The 16,026-nt window shown below is 38.1% G+C and overlaps 1 protein-coding gene across 14 annotated transcripts in view; it reads left to right on the forward strand.

Annotated features, from left to right (window-relative positions):
• The window catches only part of PHF20 (PHD finger protein 20), a 76,225-nt gene that overhangs the window by 21,895 nt on the left and 38,304 nt on the right, over window positions 1–16,026 (forward strand). For 11 of the 14 annotated variants that reach the window (XM_084853750.1, XM_084853756.1, XM_084853749.1 and 8 more), the window contains 5 exons: window positions 3,444–3,615; window positions 5,887–5,971; window positions 10,118–10,197; window positions 11,645–12,029; window positions 12,514–12,621. In XM_084853750.1, coding sequence (XP_084709876.1) covers window positions 3,444–3,615; window positions 5,887–5,971; window positions 10,118–10,197; window positions 11,645–12,029; window positions 12,514–12,621 — 830 coding nt within the window. The remainder of the gene's footprint in view (window positions 1–3,443; window positions 3,616–5,886; window positions 5,972–10,117; window positions 10,198–11,644; window positions 12,030–12,513; window positions 12,622–16,026) is intronic. The other 3 variants (XM_084853760.1, XM_084853761.1, XM_084853763.1) reach the window with 1 other exon arrangement.

Consider the following 16,026-nt stretch of genomic DNA (forward strand, 5'->3'; position numbering starts at 1 on the left):
GACAATTTGCTCTCTGCCTAAGCCTAAGTAGGCTTAGGATAGCTAGATGCACAAACTTAAGGGGTTTGTGGGAAAATATTGGAAAGAATCAATGAGTGTGTCTAGTTAACATAATGAATGAAATTGAACTCTGATAATTTCCGCTTCTGTTGCCAAGAAAACAGGCTGCAATGGAAGTCCTATGTGTAACTAAGTTTGTTCCCATTGCACCTGAAGGGCCGCATGCTGGCATACATGAAGATGCGTCTATTATTGAAATTAGTGAGGGAACCTGTTTGCCGGGGAGCTTCTTGTCTGCATATGAGTAGATTGGAGCCTCTGCCCATTTTATCTGTTCTTGCAATATGTGTTGCTTGCCTTTTCATTTGTCATTTAAAATGTCTGAACAAGTGGAAGTATCATATGGAACAGTTATTTAGTTAATTATAATTGTTTTCTGACTGAAGGCTTTGTAAACAGAAGCCCTTTAAATACACACTTCATTGTGCATAACATGCAAGTAAAACATTACTGAACTATAAAGGAAAATTGCAGCTTGTTAGGCAGACACTGTGGTGTTATGTTACTCTGTTTGGTAGTATGGATGGGCCTGTGTAAAAATCACTATATTGACATACCCTGATAATTTTCAACAGCAAGCCTTGGCACTACAGCAAGTATTGGACTGGAGTTCATAAAACATGGGTGACCTATTGCCAGTGTCAAAACCTTGGGCTACACCATCTTGCACATACAGATTATATGCCTTACAAGCAAAAGCAAACTCAAGATTTTAGACTTTGGGCAGGGATTGGGGCGGGGGAGTAGCTTTGGCTTTTTGACAAAATTGTCAATATAGATAGTATAAATAAACATTTGTAAAATAGGTATGCTTCTGTAAGGCATGCTAATATCAAAACAATTTTTCAGTGGAAATATTTCAAAACACATGAATCTCAGTCCCTCCAGACAGCTTTATACACTTGTAAAAAAATTAAACACAATAAAAGTAGATATTTTGTAATAGCAAATAACGGAGATAGGGTATAACTGGTCTGAATAGAAAGATTGAACAAGGAATGAGGAGGTTATAGCTGCATTGGTGAATTTTTTTTGGAAATTCTGCTTGGTTTGCAGTGTCAGCACTTAAAATATGCTGAAACCTGCTTGGAAAGGGTTCAGGGAAAGGTCATACATTTTGAGATTAGAAAACTTGTAATCAGATGTAAAACTAAATTTAAACAATTCAAACTCAAGAAAGAAGAGGTTTAAGAAATTTGAGACCGATTTAAAAATACCTTTTGAAAATGAAAATACTCAATCCATTTAATTTTTTTTTTAGATTATAATTCATACAGAAGCAAAATAATAGGTTGGATTAGAAATCTTGATAAACTTCATTGAGATGTTTAATCTTGCTAGGCAAAATACAAATTGGGATTATTCAGAGGTTTTCAATGTTTTGTTAGAGAAGTTGCATTTTAAGAATTAATTTAAAATTATTATTTATTTGTTTGTTTTAAGTAGCAAAGACTAGTCTTTAAGGGCACAATCCTGTGCATGCTTAGACAGAAAAAAAGTTCTACACCTCCCAGCATCACTCCAGCCATCCATGCTGGAAATTGTAGGAGTATTTCCTGTCTAAGTATGCATAGGGATTGCACCCTAAATCACTGAAAGTTAGTGGAGAATACAGCTGTATAGATCTTTATGGTTGGAAGCTGAAGTGTTGGAATATTCGTGCTATCAGATCCAGCTTAGAAAGCCTCCTAGGATAGCACTGCAACACCAGGTAACCGATAGTGAGCAGGGAGTGGGAGAAGGAACAGGGAATAGCATAAGTGAGTTAGTATCGCTTTGTTTTTTGCTATAAACTGGAAACGTAATAATCTATCTGATATTGATGGGGATTGGAAGAATTGGGATATAACTGAGATAAGGTGGCATGGCATTTTAAATATTTGCAAGGTTAGTCAATTGAAATTCTGAAATGACTAGAAATGTTCACAACTTGTTTAAATTTCTAATTCTGGAAGAAGAAATTGGCAGTATATCAAAGTAAAGGTAGGAATAAGTTTGTAATAAGGGGTATTTTCCTAAGTTTTAATGTAGATGTGATTGCAATTGCCACCTTGTATACAACATAATGACAGATTATATTAACATGTCATTTTATTACTTGCTTTAAGGCAAAATGATCTATATATGTAGTATTTGAACATCATGGGCAATACCCTATTTGAAACTACCATTAATACAAATTATGTTGCACTAGCGTAAGCCACCTCTAGCACAATGCCAATAGTGTTTGCTGGCATGGTTTTCCAGGGATTGGTGTTGTAAATTGGTCACTTACACTAGCGCAACGTAATTTAAGTTAGTGGTAATATCAAAGAGGATAGTGCCCCATGTATTTTATTTAATGTTCTAGACGCATGATAACACGAGTGATTTCATGTGCCTCGGGATGAGAGGTTGTCATCTTGCTTGGTGATCTATCTCTTTTTGCTACCCATCCTCCTAATTTGCTCTGAACAATCTCCTACTCTGAAAAGTAGAATCTGCAAACAGAGGTGGTTTTCTTTATGTATCTGGCAGTAGAGGGAATAATGAAAACCTCCTCTGCTTGAAGGAGAATCTGTTCAACATGGTTTGCTGGAAAGGATCTTGCTCCAGGATGGTTCAGAACAAACCAGGAGGAACTGATTATTCTCCATGTCAAGCAGATATGGACCCATATGTTTATTGCACTGCTGGAATATTCTTCAATTACCATGACATGGGATTAAGCTCTTGACTGTCACATTTCAGTGACTTTTATACAGAAGAATAGATTAACTTGTGGAGATGTACTTGCTGGATGATCCTATTTTTAATTTTAAAATGGACAAATTTTTAGTATTACTGACAACAGTGTCAGTTGGGTGTTAAAAGACAACAGGGCCTGTTGTCATTGCCCTGAGGATCCGAAGCATGTGTTTGTTCTTAGAGTTCCTATGCAATTCTTGATGACAGAGATTTGCCACTTCCAGTCACAAACTATGCTGTTGACACCAGCAAGATATTTGATAGCACATTAATTATGATTAAAAATGTCAGGCATAGATAAAAATAATTACTGGTACATAGCATAAACTAAGAATTCACAAGGCACAAGCATAACATGTAAATTATGTCTCAGATTTTGTATTTGTACATGATTTATTGTTTTTGTCATGTCTGCTAGAGTTTACACTGGAAAAAGAATAGTTTCTTATTTCCTCAGTATGGCAGCAATATAAAATAAATTATGGATAAGGTGGAAATAGTAGTACATCTAGTCATTTGTATATCAGTTCTTGCTGTTAATAGCACAAGCAAACACCATTACCAAAACGTATGTCTTTATAATGTAGTCAGTCTATCATTTTTCAAGACTTGCTCCCTTTTTTCTTAGCAAGAATATTTTAAATTTCTCTATATAGGTATCCAGCTCACATTGAAGAAATTGATTACGAAGAAGGAAAAGTGCTTATCCATTTTAAACGCTGGAATCATCGCTATGACGAATGGTTTTGTTGGGACAGTCCTTATTTGCGTCCTTTAGAGAAAATACAGTTAAGAAAAGAAGGATTACACGAGGAAGACGGATCTTCTGTAAGTAAAACATCAGTCTAGTATGAATTGACTGCAGATACATGTAAATATTATAAACCTAGATATTAGTGTAAGTTAAAACAACTGCTTATGACTTTGCACATGCAGGGTTTTTTTTGCTTAATTATACAGAAATTAATAAAGAATGCCAACTTGCTTTTTGTTAATCCTTAGGCTGGGATGAGATAAAAAGATGATAACTGGGTTGACCTCAGCCTACGTTGCCTTTGATAGGGATATTGTTTGCTGCTGTAAAGCTTTTTTTACAGTGCCGTTCTACACATAGCTACTTACAATTCATTCTCTGATTTTAATAAGGCTTACTCCCAGATAAGTAAGAATAGGATTGCAATCTTATCAAATTCTTGCAGCTTTTCAGTGCACATTCAGTGCACAGCTTGCAATCCCCCTAGTAAATAAATACTTCAGATACCTTGGATTAAGTATAACAAAAATCATAATTATTCCTTACTAATTATGGGACAATTTGGACTGACAATAAGCAGAAAATAAAAAATTGAATAAATTAAATTTATCACTTTCTAGTAGATTTCAGCAACAAAAATGATTCTTCTGCCCAAACTTGTGTATTTATTTTATACTTTACCTATTGAAGTCCCTAAAACAGTGCTAAAACAATGGCGAAGTAAATTGGAATACTTTATATTTAACTCCAAGTGACCCAGAATATCTAAGAACTTGAGATCTAGGCAGTGTGCAAATGGTAGATGGGGTGTTCCTAACCTAATTTTATATTATGAGTCATTTCAATTTAGCCATGCACTTTCAATATGGGGGGGGGGGGGGGAGGAAAAGCATTGGATACAAATAGAAAGTAATTGGCTGAACATCAAAAATATAAATACTGTTCTGTTAATTAAAAACTTCCAAACACATCCATATTAAATGGATTGCGTTCAATAATAAAAAACAGAAAAGAAAAGCCATTTACAAAAATATCACGACTAATACCTGCATCCTGTCATCCAGATCTCAAGACAAATAACATTAATGTGAAAGGGTATTCAGACAACACATAGGAATTGTTGTACCAACACTTACAAACTCTCCACCACACCCCTGGGAACGCCCCCTTCCTCCCACTCCACACCGCTCTTATGACTGCAGAGCATGGGGACGATCCGCACCACCTACAAGGCAGAGGGGGTGGGGAGATGGTTCTCTGGGAACCAACCAATCCTATGGCCGTCTAGCTGCTGTCTAGCGGCCATAGGATTGTGCCCTAAGGGTGTAATCTCTAAAATTTATAACATATTATTAGAAATGGATATGGGAACATCTGGAAACCTGTACTCAGTTTGGGAACTAAACTGGAAAATTCAAATTACTGAAGAAGAATGGAATAAAATTTGGCAGAGATTTCCAATTAAAACGCTATCGTCTAAAATCAGGGAACAAACTATTAAAATGATACTGGTATCTCACTCCAGTGCCCTTATCTTATTTTAATTCAGACAACAATAAATTTTGCTGGAGGGGATGTAAAGAACTAGGCAGTACGCAACACATGTGGTGGGAATGTGGGAAAGTGAAGAAAATATAGGACTTTGTTTTTCTAGAAATTAGTAAAATAACAGGACAAAAGCATATCAAAAACACCAGAATTAGTATTACTGGGAATATGAGAACTTACTACATAAAACACTTATAAGATTTCTAACAACTGCAGCTAGATTGTTGATAGCCAGCACATGGAAATATCTAAAAGGAATCTCATTTAAAGAATGGCACAACAGGGTATGGCAGATTGCGTTATTAGAAAAAATGACAAATATTAAATTATCAAAAGGATAAAGAAAAGGGACAGTTTTATAGAAGCATGGTACAGTTTTATTGTTTGTACAAATGCAGAGAAACAACAGAGTGTTCCCTCTTACTACAAAACTCTGTGGTTATCATAAAACATAAGAAGGTACTATACATGATTAAAATAACAAATAAGGTATATGTATTAACAAATGGTAATGTATGTTTTCAGACATAAAAAATTGTAGCGAAAGTTTAGTTTCGGTTATATCTTTGTTCTTAAGAATAAAATATGCACATCTTATTGTTAATAGCAGGGATAACTTGTAAATAGTTGTACAATTTATTATGCATTTGCTGAACAAAGTTGTACAAATGTACATATATTGCAATGGAAATGAAATAAAGAACAGTTAAAATCTAAAAACACAAACTGCAGTGCAGTACTATATTTCGGCACACTCATTTTATTTAGCTCAGAATTGTAATTTTTTTTTTTTTTAGGGATTTCATATAAACGATCAGGTGTTGGCGTGCTGGTCTGATTGCCGTTTTTATCCAGCCAAAGTTACTTCCGTTAACAAGGATGGTAAGGCATAATTGTTAATTTCAAGGTACTTTGTAGTTGGGGAACCCTCTGGAACAGTGTGGGAGGTGACAATAGTGATGAGGGGGGAGGAGTTACTGAAGAAAAATGCCTCCCTTCCCTTCCTCAGGCGGGAGCCTCCACTGTATCTCAAGCCCATCTGCAAATAGAAGGATAAGTCTGGATCAAACCCATAAAGTTGGAAGGGTCATCTGATCCAACCCCCTGCCAGTGCAGGAAATGCACTGCTACGGCATCTTTGATAGGTGGCCATTCAACCTCTGTTTGAAAACCTCTAACAAAGAAGAGTCCATTTTCTGAGACGGTCTGATCCACTGTCAAAACAGCTCATACCATCAGTTCCATAGCTTTTATTGTGCTCTGTAGAAGATATCTGCAAAAGACCCAGTAGTAGGGTATCACCCTATATATGTTTTATAAGTCACTCTCAGGGATTGACACATTGATACAGTGGCGAGAAAAAGTTTGTGAACCCCTTAGGATTGTCATATATTTCCAACCTAAAATATTCTTAGATCTTAATCTAACCCCATAATCCTAAATAAAGAGCAATAGATAACCTGATTAAACAAATGACACACAGACATGATGCTTTTTCAACATTTATTTGTCCACAACTGATTCATTATTCAATATACATGTGTGAAAAGGTATGTGGACTTTTCGATTCAGTACCTGGTGGCATCCTGTTGAGCAGCAATGACTTCAAGTAAGCGTTGCCTATAACTGTTGGTCAGTCTCTCACATCTGTTTTAAGGAATTTTAGCCCATTCTTCCTTATGGAACTGCTTCAGGGGACATTTAAGTGACATTTAAGGGCTTCCTTGCATGAACAGCTTGCTTCAGATCCTGCCACAAGATTTTGATGGGGTTTAGGCCCAGACTTTAACTAGCCATTCTAAAATATGGAATTTCTTCCACAGCTATTCTTTTGAAGATCTGCTTGTATGTTTAGGATCATTGTCTTGTTGTATGACCCACTTTCTGTTCAGCTTTAGCTCACAGACAGATGGCCAACATTCTCTTCTAGAATCTTCTGATATGCTTCAGAATTCATTGTTGTGTCAATGCTGGTAAGCCACGCTGGTCCTGAGGCAGCAAAGCAGGCCCAAACCACCACATTCCCACCTTGAGGTTTTTCTATTCAAACTCACTATTTGTTTTTCGCCAAACGTAACATTTCTCATTGAGGCCAAAAAGTTCTACCTTTGACTCATATGCCCAGAGAGCATTGTTCCAGAAGGCTTGGGGATCATCTATGTGACCTTTAGTGAATTCCAGATAGGCAGCAATGTTCTTTTAAGAGAGTAGTGGTTCCTCCTGGCTGTCCTCCCATAAACACCATTCTTGTTCAGAATTTTTCTGATTGTTGAGTCATGAACACTCACGTTAGCCAAGGTGAGAGTGGCCTGGAGATCCTTGGATTTTACTCCTGGGTTTTTTACTTTCTGGATGATGCACCGGTTTGTTCTTGAAGAGATTTTGGTAGGACAACTACTCCGAGGTAGAATGACTGTGGTCTTGAACCTTCTCCATTTGTAGACTATCTGTCTGACAGTGAATTGGTGGACCTCCAAATTCTTAGAAATTATTTTGTAACCCTTGCTAGACTGATAAGCAGCAATAACTGCTTTTCTGAGGTCCTTAGAGATGTCTTTTGATTGTGGCATGACGTGTTTCCACACAAACGTATGGTGCAGACCAAACTCACAAAGTTTCTGATCCTTTTATAGGGTGGAACCTCCCAAACTCATCCCTGAAGATCTACCTAATTACTTAAACACCAGATTCTACTTATTCCCTTTAATTGAGCTGATGCATCCAAGGGTTCACTTACTTTTGCACATACCCTGACTCTTCAGTACTCATTGTTTGCCATCATTTTTGGTTAATATAAACCCAATTGGATATTTAGAAAAGGACTACTTTTGATTCATGAAGGCTATCACGGTAAAACTATGGAATTTCCATCATTATCTATGGGTTCACAAACTTTTTCTCACCACTGTTCCTTATGAGGTGGAACTACAGAGGGCCCTCTGAACTTGAGGGGACTTCTCAGGGGGCAGGGAGACAGCTGCTGCTTGATGATGTGAGCTAAAAAGCTTTTTATGTGAGTGCCGTCAGGGAAATGAATTTGCAGGGACAACCATTAGAGCAACAGATGAAAACGTGGGCTGAATCTGACCTAACACAGCCTGGAGCCCATATTAAGGCCTGTGCTGTGGTTGATGGCAGCAAAGAAACTATTTTTCTGCTCCCATTACATCTGCACAGAGTCGTCTGGCGGAGCTATTCTGAGATATGAAAGGTAAGTTATGTCAGGGATTGGTAGAAACTGAGGAAAGGGGCTTTGTTGCCCCCTGTGACATTTTGCTACATGCTTTGTAGGTAAAGTTGCTTGCATTTGCTCCAACTTGGATTCCATGATCATAGTAGATCCTGATGATGTACCTTTGCTATCTGCTTGTCCTGTTGTAATATATAAATTTCAGATTATACAGTCTGAGAATGTGGAGAAGATTCTTGGTAGTGTGAGGTCAACCATGTGTGCACTTGACCCTTTCTGGCTGATTAGGGGAGCCTGGGGCAGTCTGGTTGAGTGGGTACAGAGAGTGGTAAATGTATATTTGGAGGATGGAGTAATGCCATCCAGCCTTAAGGTGGCTGTCTTAAAACTTTTGTTAAACCCTCTGTGGATCCCACCATGTTGGATAATTCTGGTCAGTCACTACTTTGCCATTTTGGGGTGAGGTATTTGAGTGTGTGATGTCATCTCAACTCCAGAGGTTCTTGGATGAGAATGGTTATCTAGGCTCACTTCAATCCAGTTTCAGGTCTGGGTTTGGGATTGAGACAGCTTTGGTTGCCCTGGTAGATGATCTATGCCAGGAGCTAGATACGGAAAATACGTCTCTATTGATTCTGAACAATTCTAGACCTCTCAGCAGGGTTCAGTACAATCAACTATGGTATCCTTCTGGACCACTTGGCAAGGATGGGGTTGGGAGGTACTGACTTACAATTCTTGTCCTCCTTCGAAAGTTAATTTCAGAAAGTGATGTTGGGGTATTCTTGTTCAAACCTTGACCATTGGTGTATGGTTCAATCTCGTCCGTCCACCTATTTAATATTTACATGGAACCTCTGAGAGACATTGTCCAGGGATTTCAGATACATTGCCATTAATACATGGATGACACAAAGCTCTATTTCGACTTTTTGTCTACTGTCAGGGAGTCTGTTACATTCTCAGTCAGGGTGTAGAGGTTGTAATGGGCAGGTTGTTGGCTAATAAATTGATACTTAATCCAGGCAAGACAAAGATGCTCCTGGTCAGGAGACAGACGGACTCTGGAATAGGAATTCACCCTGTTTTGAATGGGGTAGTACTCCTTTGGAAGAATCACGTTAATAGTTTGGGGATACCTCTGACCTCAACTTTCCACTCGGATGCTCGGTGGTGGCTCTAGCCAGGATTGCATTTGCCCTGCTTAGACTGTTGCACCAGCTGCACCCCTTCCTGATGAAATCAGCCATGGCCACAGTGACACATGCCTTAGTTACATCTGCACTGAATTATTGGAATGTGTTCTACATGGGGCTACTTTCAAAGATTCTTCAGAAATTGCAATTAGTCCAGAATGCATCAGTGAGAATACTGATAAACAGTCACTTGTGGGATCATATTACACGTATCCTGCAAGGGCTGCACTGGTTACCAATTTGTAATATCCTGATCCTATGTAGAGTTAGTGTGCCTAACGTCTTTGAAATCGGATTAAGCATTTCTAACTCTCCATAAGTTCAGATTAATAGTGAACAGTTAAGTAGCTTTTAAACCCCGCAAAATGAAATTTGTAAAGAACACGTGTTAAACAAAAGTCTCTTGGCATTAGTGATATAGCAAAACATACAACCAGGCAAGACAAACCATATTCTGACCTTAAGTAAATTGAAAAAAGGTAGATATTGAGATAGCTGAAAAGGATTATTTAATTCTTGGTATCAGCAATTGGTTAATTAGCATTTACCTTTTATATGTGAATCCCTTTGTGTTCCTATTTTGAGTAATTAGCACATTGAATAGTTTCTTTTGCAGTTCATGGTGACTTTTTTAAATTTCAGGTACTTATACTGTGAAATTTTATGATGGTGTAATTCAGACAGTCAAGAATATACATGTCAAAGCTTTTTCCAAAGATCAGGTAGGAAACTTATTTGATCTTGGGGCAGAGCATAAATTACAAGGTTGCTACTTGTGTTTTATTGGAAGATGCTGGCTGTGTTCACACATCATGTTAAAACATGGCTTAGTGCGGTGTGCGTGAGCAGTGAGTCTCAGGCTCACACACTCAATCCCTCCCCTGTCTTCCTCCTGAGCAGCTGAGGAGGAGGAATTTGGAAGCTTTTGCTTCTGTTTTTACTTAACCAGAGCTTCCTGTGTCATCCAAGCTTGAAACTGTGGTTAACATTAGCTGTGGTTAGTTTAAACAAACCAGCTTTTCAGAAATCAGAGTTTAAAGTAAGCTTGCCTTTAACTATAGTTAATGATAACCACAGTTTGTCACCCCAGATGATAAACTGGTTAAGGGAAAGCAAAAGTTTCCAAACTCCTCGCCAGGAGAGGGGGAGTGCATGAGTCTCAGGCTCATTGCAGCTTGTTCCTGGTTGTGCACATTGAACTAAACCATGGTTCAGAATTATGTGCAAACACAGCCAGAGAGTCAGCGGTGTGCATTAAACCTGTTCTCAGTTGATACATTTCTAGTGCATGGCTTGTAATATTTTTAACATGCACTGTTCATACTGAAAAAATTAAATACTCATCTATTTCTTCTGTCAGCTACATATCAAAGGTTCAAAATTGGAACACATGTTTTCAGCAAATGATGTGTGACTTCTGTCCTCATTTTACTCTTCATGTTCATAGTGTTAGAATGTTTCTAGGCCCAATTCAGAATACTGATGTTGACTCTTAAAGCCCTTCATGGCTTGGGACCAGGGTATCTGAAGGATTACCTGTCTCCACATGTGCCTGCCCATATTCTGAGATCATCATCAGATGCCCTTCTCTATGTTCTTCTGCCATCTGAAGTATGGCAGACATTTACCAGGGAAAGGGTCTTTTCAGTGAGGGTGCCCTGGCTTTGGAACACTCTATGCAGAGAGGCTCACCTGGTATCACTTTTTATTTTCCCAGGCTTTTAAACCTTTGATCTTTTATTCTGCCTTGTATATTATTTTAATGCTAGCTTTATAGATTTGCTGTTTCTGTTTACTTCTTACTTTATTGCATTTGTTAACTATAAACTGCCATGATAACTTGATGGCAGGGTATATATCTTAATAAGTAAATAAATATAAAATTGCAGACATTTTAAACGGTTGGCTCCTCCATAATCTTCAGTGAGCGCTAACATTTTGGAAAATGGTACCTGTTATTTTGTGTATGGTTTTATCACTTTTTATCCTGTTTATATATTCAGATGAGTAGTAAAAAGAAGCAAATAGTATTAATGTTACACAGTCAGAGCATTCTCCTTATCCAAGTATCCTGTGTGTTCTGTCCAGCTTAATTCAGCCCCCCCCCCCCTTCTGTAAATAAATTAATTTGTACTGGAAAGAAATCAGAAATTTTTACTTTGTTTTTAGTCTATTGTGAGTAATCCAAGACCTAAGGAGAGAGGTAATGAAATCCCTTCATCTCCTGAAAGATGGGAAAAGTTTAAAGAACAGAGGAAAACAACTGAGAATAATAAGAAAGACAAGGATGAAAAGACGTTAAAGATTGAACGAAGGTCTAAGCCTGATAAAGAAGGAAAGCTAATAGTCCCTTCAGAAAAGAGCAAGGCATCTGAAAAGGCTTTGCCTAAGGATGGAAAAGAAGACAAAGAGAATATATCTGAAAATGATAGAGAATTCTCAATAGATACCCAGATTGAAAAGAAACCTGAAAACGATAATGTGAAGATCCCACCAGAAAACCTCAAAGAAACAAAAAGACGTCGTGGTAGACCACCTGTGGTGCCTCCAGCAGGTCAGTACTAACAGTTAAGACTTTGTTTCATTCTTATAGGAAGTGCCTTTCCTTTTGTGTTTAGAGATATGTACCAAGCACAATCTATCACACTGCAGAATACAAATTTATCTGTGGTTATTATACCACCTGATCTGGAGCAACCATTAACATACTCATTTGTGTATGTCATTCACACTTGTTAGAACCAGAAACACCGATCTTTTCTTTAAATCTTCTATGCAAAATTTATCATACAGCTTTTAAAGAACAGGTGATAGGAATGATACAGGGATATTATCTCCATTTATCGTGATATTTATAAGTATAGTATAATGGAATACTTTGTGCCAAAAAAGGAACGTAAAACTACAGGATTCAAATCCTAAACTTCATGAAGGTTGTATAAAACAGCAGAAAATTGTGTTTTCTTAAAAAATAAGAAAAAAGCTGGTTACTTTTTCTCTTGGTAATCTTTAGAAATCTTCTTTATTTACATATTTAGAACAAGGCTCTCAAACACTGCAGCCAATAACTTTAGAACTGAGAAGGCGGAAAATACCTAAAGGAGGAGAGGTTCCTTCAAAACGTCCCCGGCTCCAGAAGAACATGTGTAAGTATTTTGCCCACTTACTTAAATTATGTATTTAACAGAACTAAAACAAATATTCTCCAAAAAAAAAGTAGTATCACTAGATTTAAATAGATTACTAGGCACATTGGTTTGTGTGCTTCTGTGTGTTCTAAACACTGTTCAGAATGAGCATGTGTATCTAAATGCAGTGAAGAATTACTCTTTCACCTTCTGGTTTTATGAAAGAAAATCCAAAGGGAAAAATAACTTCAAATGTGAAATAATAAATTCCTGAAAAAGCCAAACTGACAACTGTTGACAATTCACAACAAAGAACTGATAGCTCAAAGCTGAAAAGCTCTGCTGTAAACATCCCCTTTCAGCTTTAGAACAGCTTTTCAGTGCCGGGACCATAGAACATATGCATAATGCCTGACTGTTCACTGAGTATCTATAGCTAGCTCTCACCCATCTGAGAACAGGAACACAAAAGAGCCTGGAAATAAACTGTATGCATAAGCAATTTCTCTTTATGTTCTTTTTAAAAACAAAAATAAAAGTTTATTCTTCATAGAATTCACTAACCTTCCTTCACTTTCATCAGTTCTGTTATTCAGCCACTATAATAGAGAAGGTAAAAATAAAGCAGTGCTCAATTGGTCTGCATATATTTTTTGAAAGCATATACTTTTCCTTCCATATCTGTGTTTTAATATGCTCCGATGTTTAGTTACGTGATTATGTTGAAATACTTGAACCTTGTTTTTGATTTCTGATTTTTGGTAATAACTTCATTGTAGGAAGGTGTTAGTTTCGTCTTTCTCTTGCATATACATTCACCTTGTATGAAAAGGTTTAGCTCATCTGCATATATTAATAATTATGCTAATAATTAATAAAATAATGACAGATGCATTTTTTAAGGTTAAAGAATCCATTTGCAATATATCTGTTCTGCTTTGCAGAGCATCAGTTTTACCATGTTTTAGATTAAAAAGTGACATATGAATATGTAAAATGAAATTCTGAAGCATTGGCCTTAATTTTTTGGGAGAACAAGCATCAAGACTATTTAGGTGCTATTTGATTTCTAGGTGCCAACATCAGATTTATGACCCTGGTGCCAGCCTTGTGAATGTCTTGATACATCAAACTATACTTCTCTGAGTGGATGTACTTCTCAGTCAGTTTGTGTGCTAGCCTATTTCTATGGACGCCAATGCCCTTTACCAGCCTCTAAGTTCAGATCAACTTGGAGAATTGTAGTCTAATTTTCTAAATGTTTTATTTGTTTGAAAACTGACAAAAAGAAAAGGAATGTTAAGGTAGATGGGCAAAGTGAAAGATGATATGTACTATACATTTGCAAGACCTTTCATGTTTTGATTTGAGATTGGTTTGTAACTTGAACTTCCTGATCTCTTACCTCATTAGGCCAACAAGAGTAGCAACCAATGAAGGATTGGGGGGAGTTGTAGATATGCTGATAAAGTATATCGTGGTGATAATTCAATATTTTCCTGCATATACCAATACATTTTGTTTAAAAAATCTACTTTCTTTTAATATGTATTTCATGGGTCACAAATTATAATAGAAAAGCCTCTCTAGATGGGCAGGATCCTCCTGAACAGTGTAGGATACAGCACTGGGGTCTGCTGGGTGAGGGGGGAACAGCTCAGAATTGGACAGAGGTCAACCCAATTTTGGGTGACTCTCCCCTCACCCAGCAGCCCCCCATACCCAAAACCATTCTTTTCATAGAATAGTAGAGTTGGAAGGAGCCTATAAGACCATCAAGTCCAACCCCCTACCCAGTGCAGGAATCCAAGTCAAAGCATCCCGTTCCTGCTGGATGGTTGTCCAGCTTCATCTTGAATGCCTCCAGTGTGGGAGAGCCCACTACCCCCCTAGGGAATTGGTTCCATTGTCGTATTGCTCTAACAGTCAGGAAGTTTTTCCTGATGTTCAGCCAGAATCTGGCTTCCTGTAACTTGAACCCATTATTCCGTGTCCTGCACTTTGGGATGATGGAGAAGAGATCCTGGCCTTCCTCTCTGTGACAACCTTTCAAGTACTTGAACACCGCTATCATATCTCCCCTCAGTCTTCTGAAGGCCAAACATGCCCAGTTCTTTCAGTCTCTCCTCATAGGGCTTTGTTTCCAGTCCCCTGATCATCTTTGCTGCCCTCCTCTGAATCTTTTCCAGTTTTTCTGCATCCTTCTTAATGTGTGGTGCCCAGAACTGGACACAGTACTCCAGATGAGGCCTAAGTAGTGCTGAGTAGAGGGGAACTAGTACTTCACATGATTTGGAAGCTGTACTTCTATTAATGCAGCCCCAAATAACATTTGCCTTTTTTGTAGCCACATCACATTGTTGGCTCATGTTCAGCTTGTGATCTACAACAATTCCAAGATCCTTCTTGCTTGTAGTATTGTTGAGCCAAGTATCCCCCATCTTGTACCTGTGCGTTTGGTTTCTTTTTGCTAGGTGCAGAACTTGGCATTTATTCCTATTAAATTTCATTCTGTTTTCTGCCCAGCATTCCAGCCTATCCAGATCACTTTGAATTTTGTTTCTGTCTTCCAGGGTATTAGCTATCCTGTCCAATTTTGTGTCATTTGCAAATTTGATCAGCATTCCCTGCACCGCCGCCTCCAAGTCATTAATAAAAATGTTGAAGAGCACTGGGCCCAGGACTGAGTCCTGTAGGACCCTGCTTGTTACCTCTGCCTGGTTTGAGAAGATACCGTTGATAAGCACTCTTTGAGTCTAATTCTGTTGCAAACTGTGGATCCACCTGATAGTTCTTTCATCTAGCCCACCTTTAGCTAGTTTGCTCATCAGTATATCATGGAGCACTTTGTCAAACTTTTTGCTGAAGTCGAGATGTATTATGGCCAGAGTATTCCCACAGTCCATGTGAGCAGTTACCTGATCAAAAACTGAGATCAAATTAGTCTGACAGGATTTGTTCTTGACAAATCCATGTTGGCTTTGAGTAATCACTGCATTGTTTTCAAGGTCCTTACAGATAGATTGCTTTATAACCTGCTCCAGAATTTTCCCAGCGATTGATGTCAGACTGACTGGTCTGTAGTTCCCAGGTTCCTCCTTTTTGCCCTTTTTGAAGATAGGGACAACTTTAGCCCTCCTCTGGTCATCTGGCACTTCACCCGCCCTCCATGATTTCTCAAAGATAACAGACAGTGGTTCTGAGAGTTCTTCTGCCAGTTCCTTTATTACTCTAGGATGCAGTTCATCTGGCCCTGGAGATTTGAACTCATTCAAAGTAATTAGGTGTTCCTTGACCATATGCCTATCGATTTCAAGCTGCAATCCTGCCTCTTCAGCCTGTACTTCGCCTTTGCCAGGGGGGTTATAGACCTTCTTTCTGGAGAAGACTGAGCCGAAGTAGGAATTGAGCACTTCTACCTTT

Source organism: Heloderma suspectum, chromosome 4 (genome assembly GCF_057233095.1).
Source record: "Heloderma suspectum isolate Gila_16-S chromosome 4, 16-S_ref, whole genome shotgun sequence".
Classification (NCBI taxonomy): Eukaryota; Metazoa; Chordata; class Lepidosauria; order Squamata; family Helodermatidae; genus Heloderma; species Heloderma suspectum.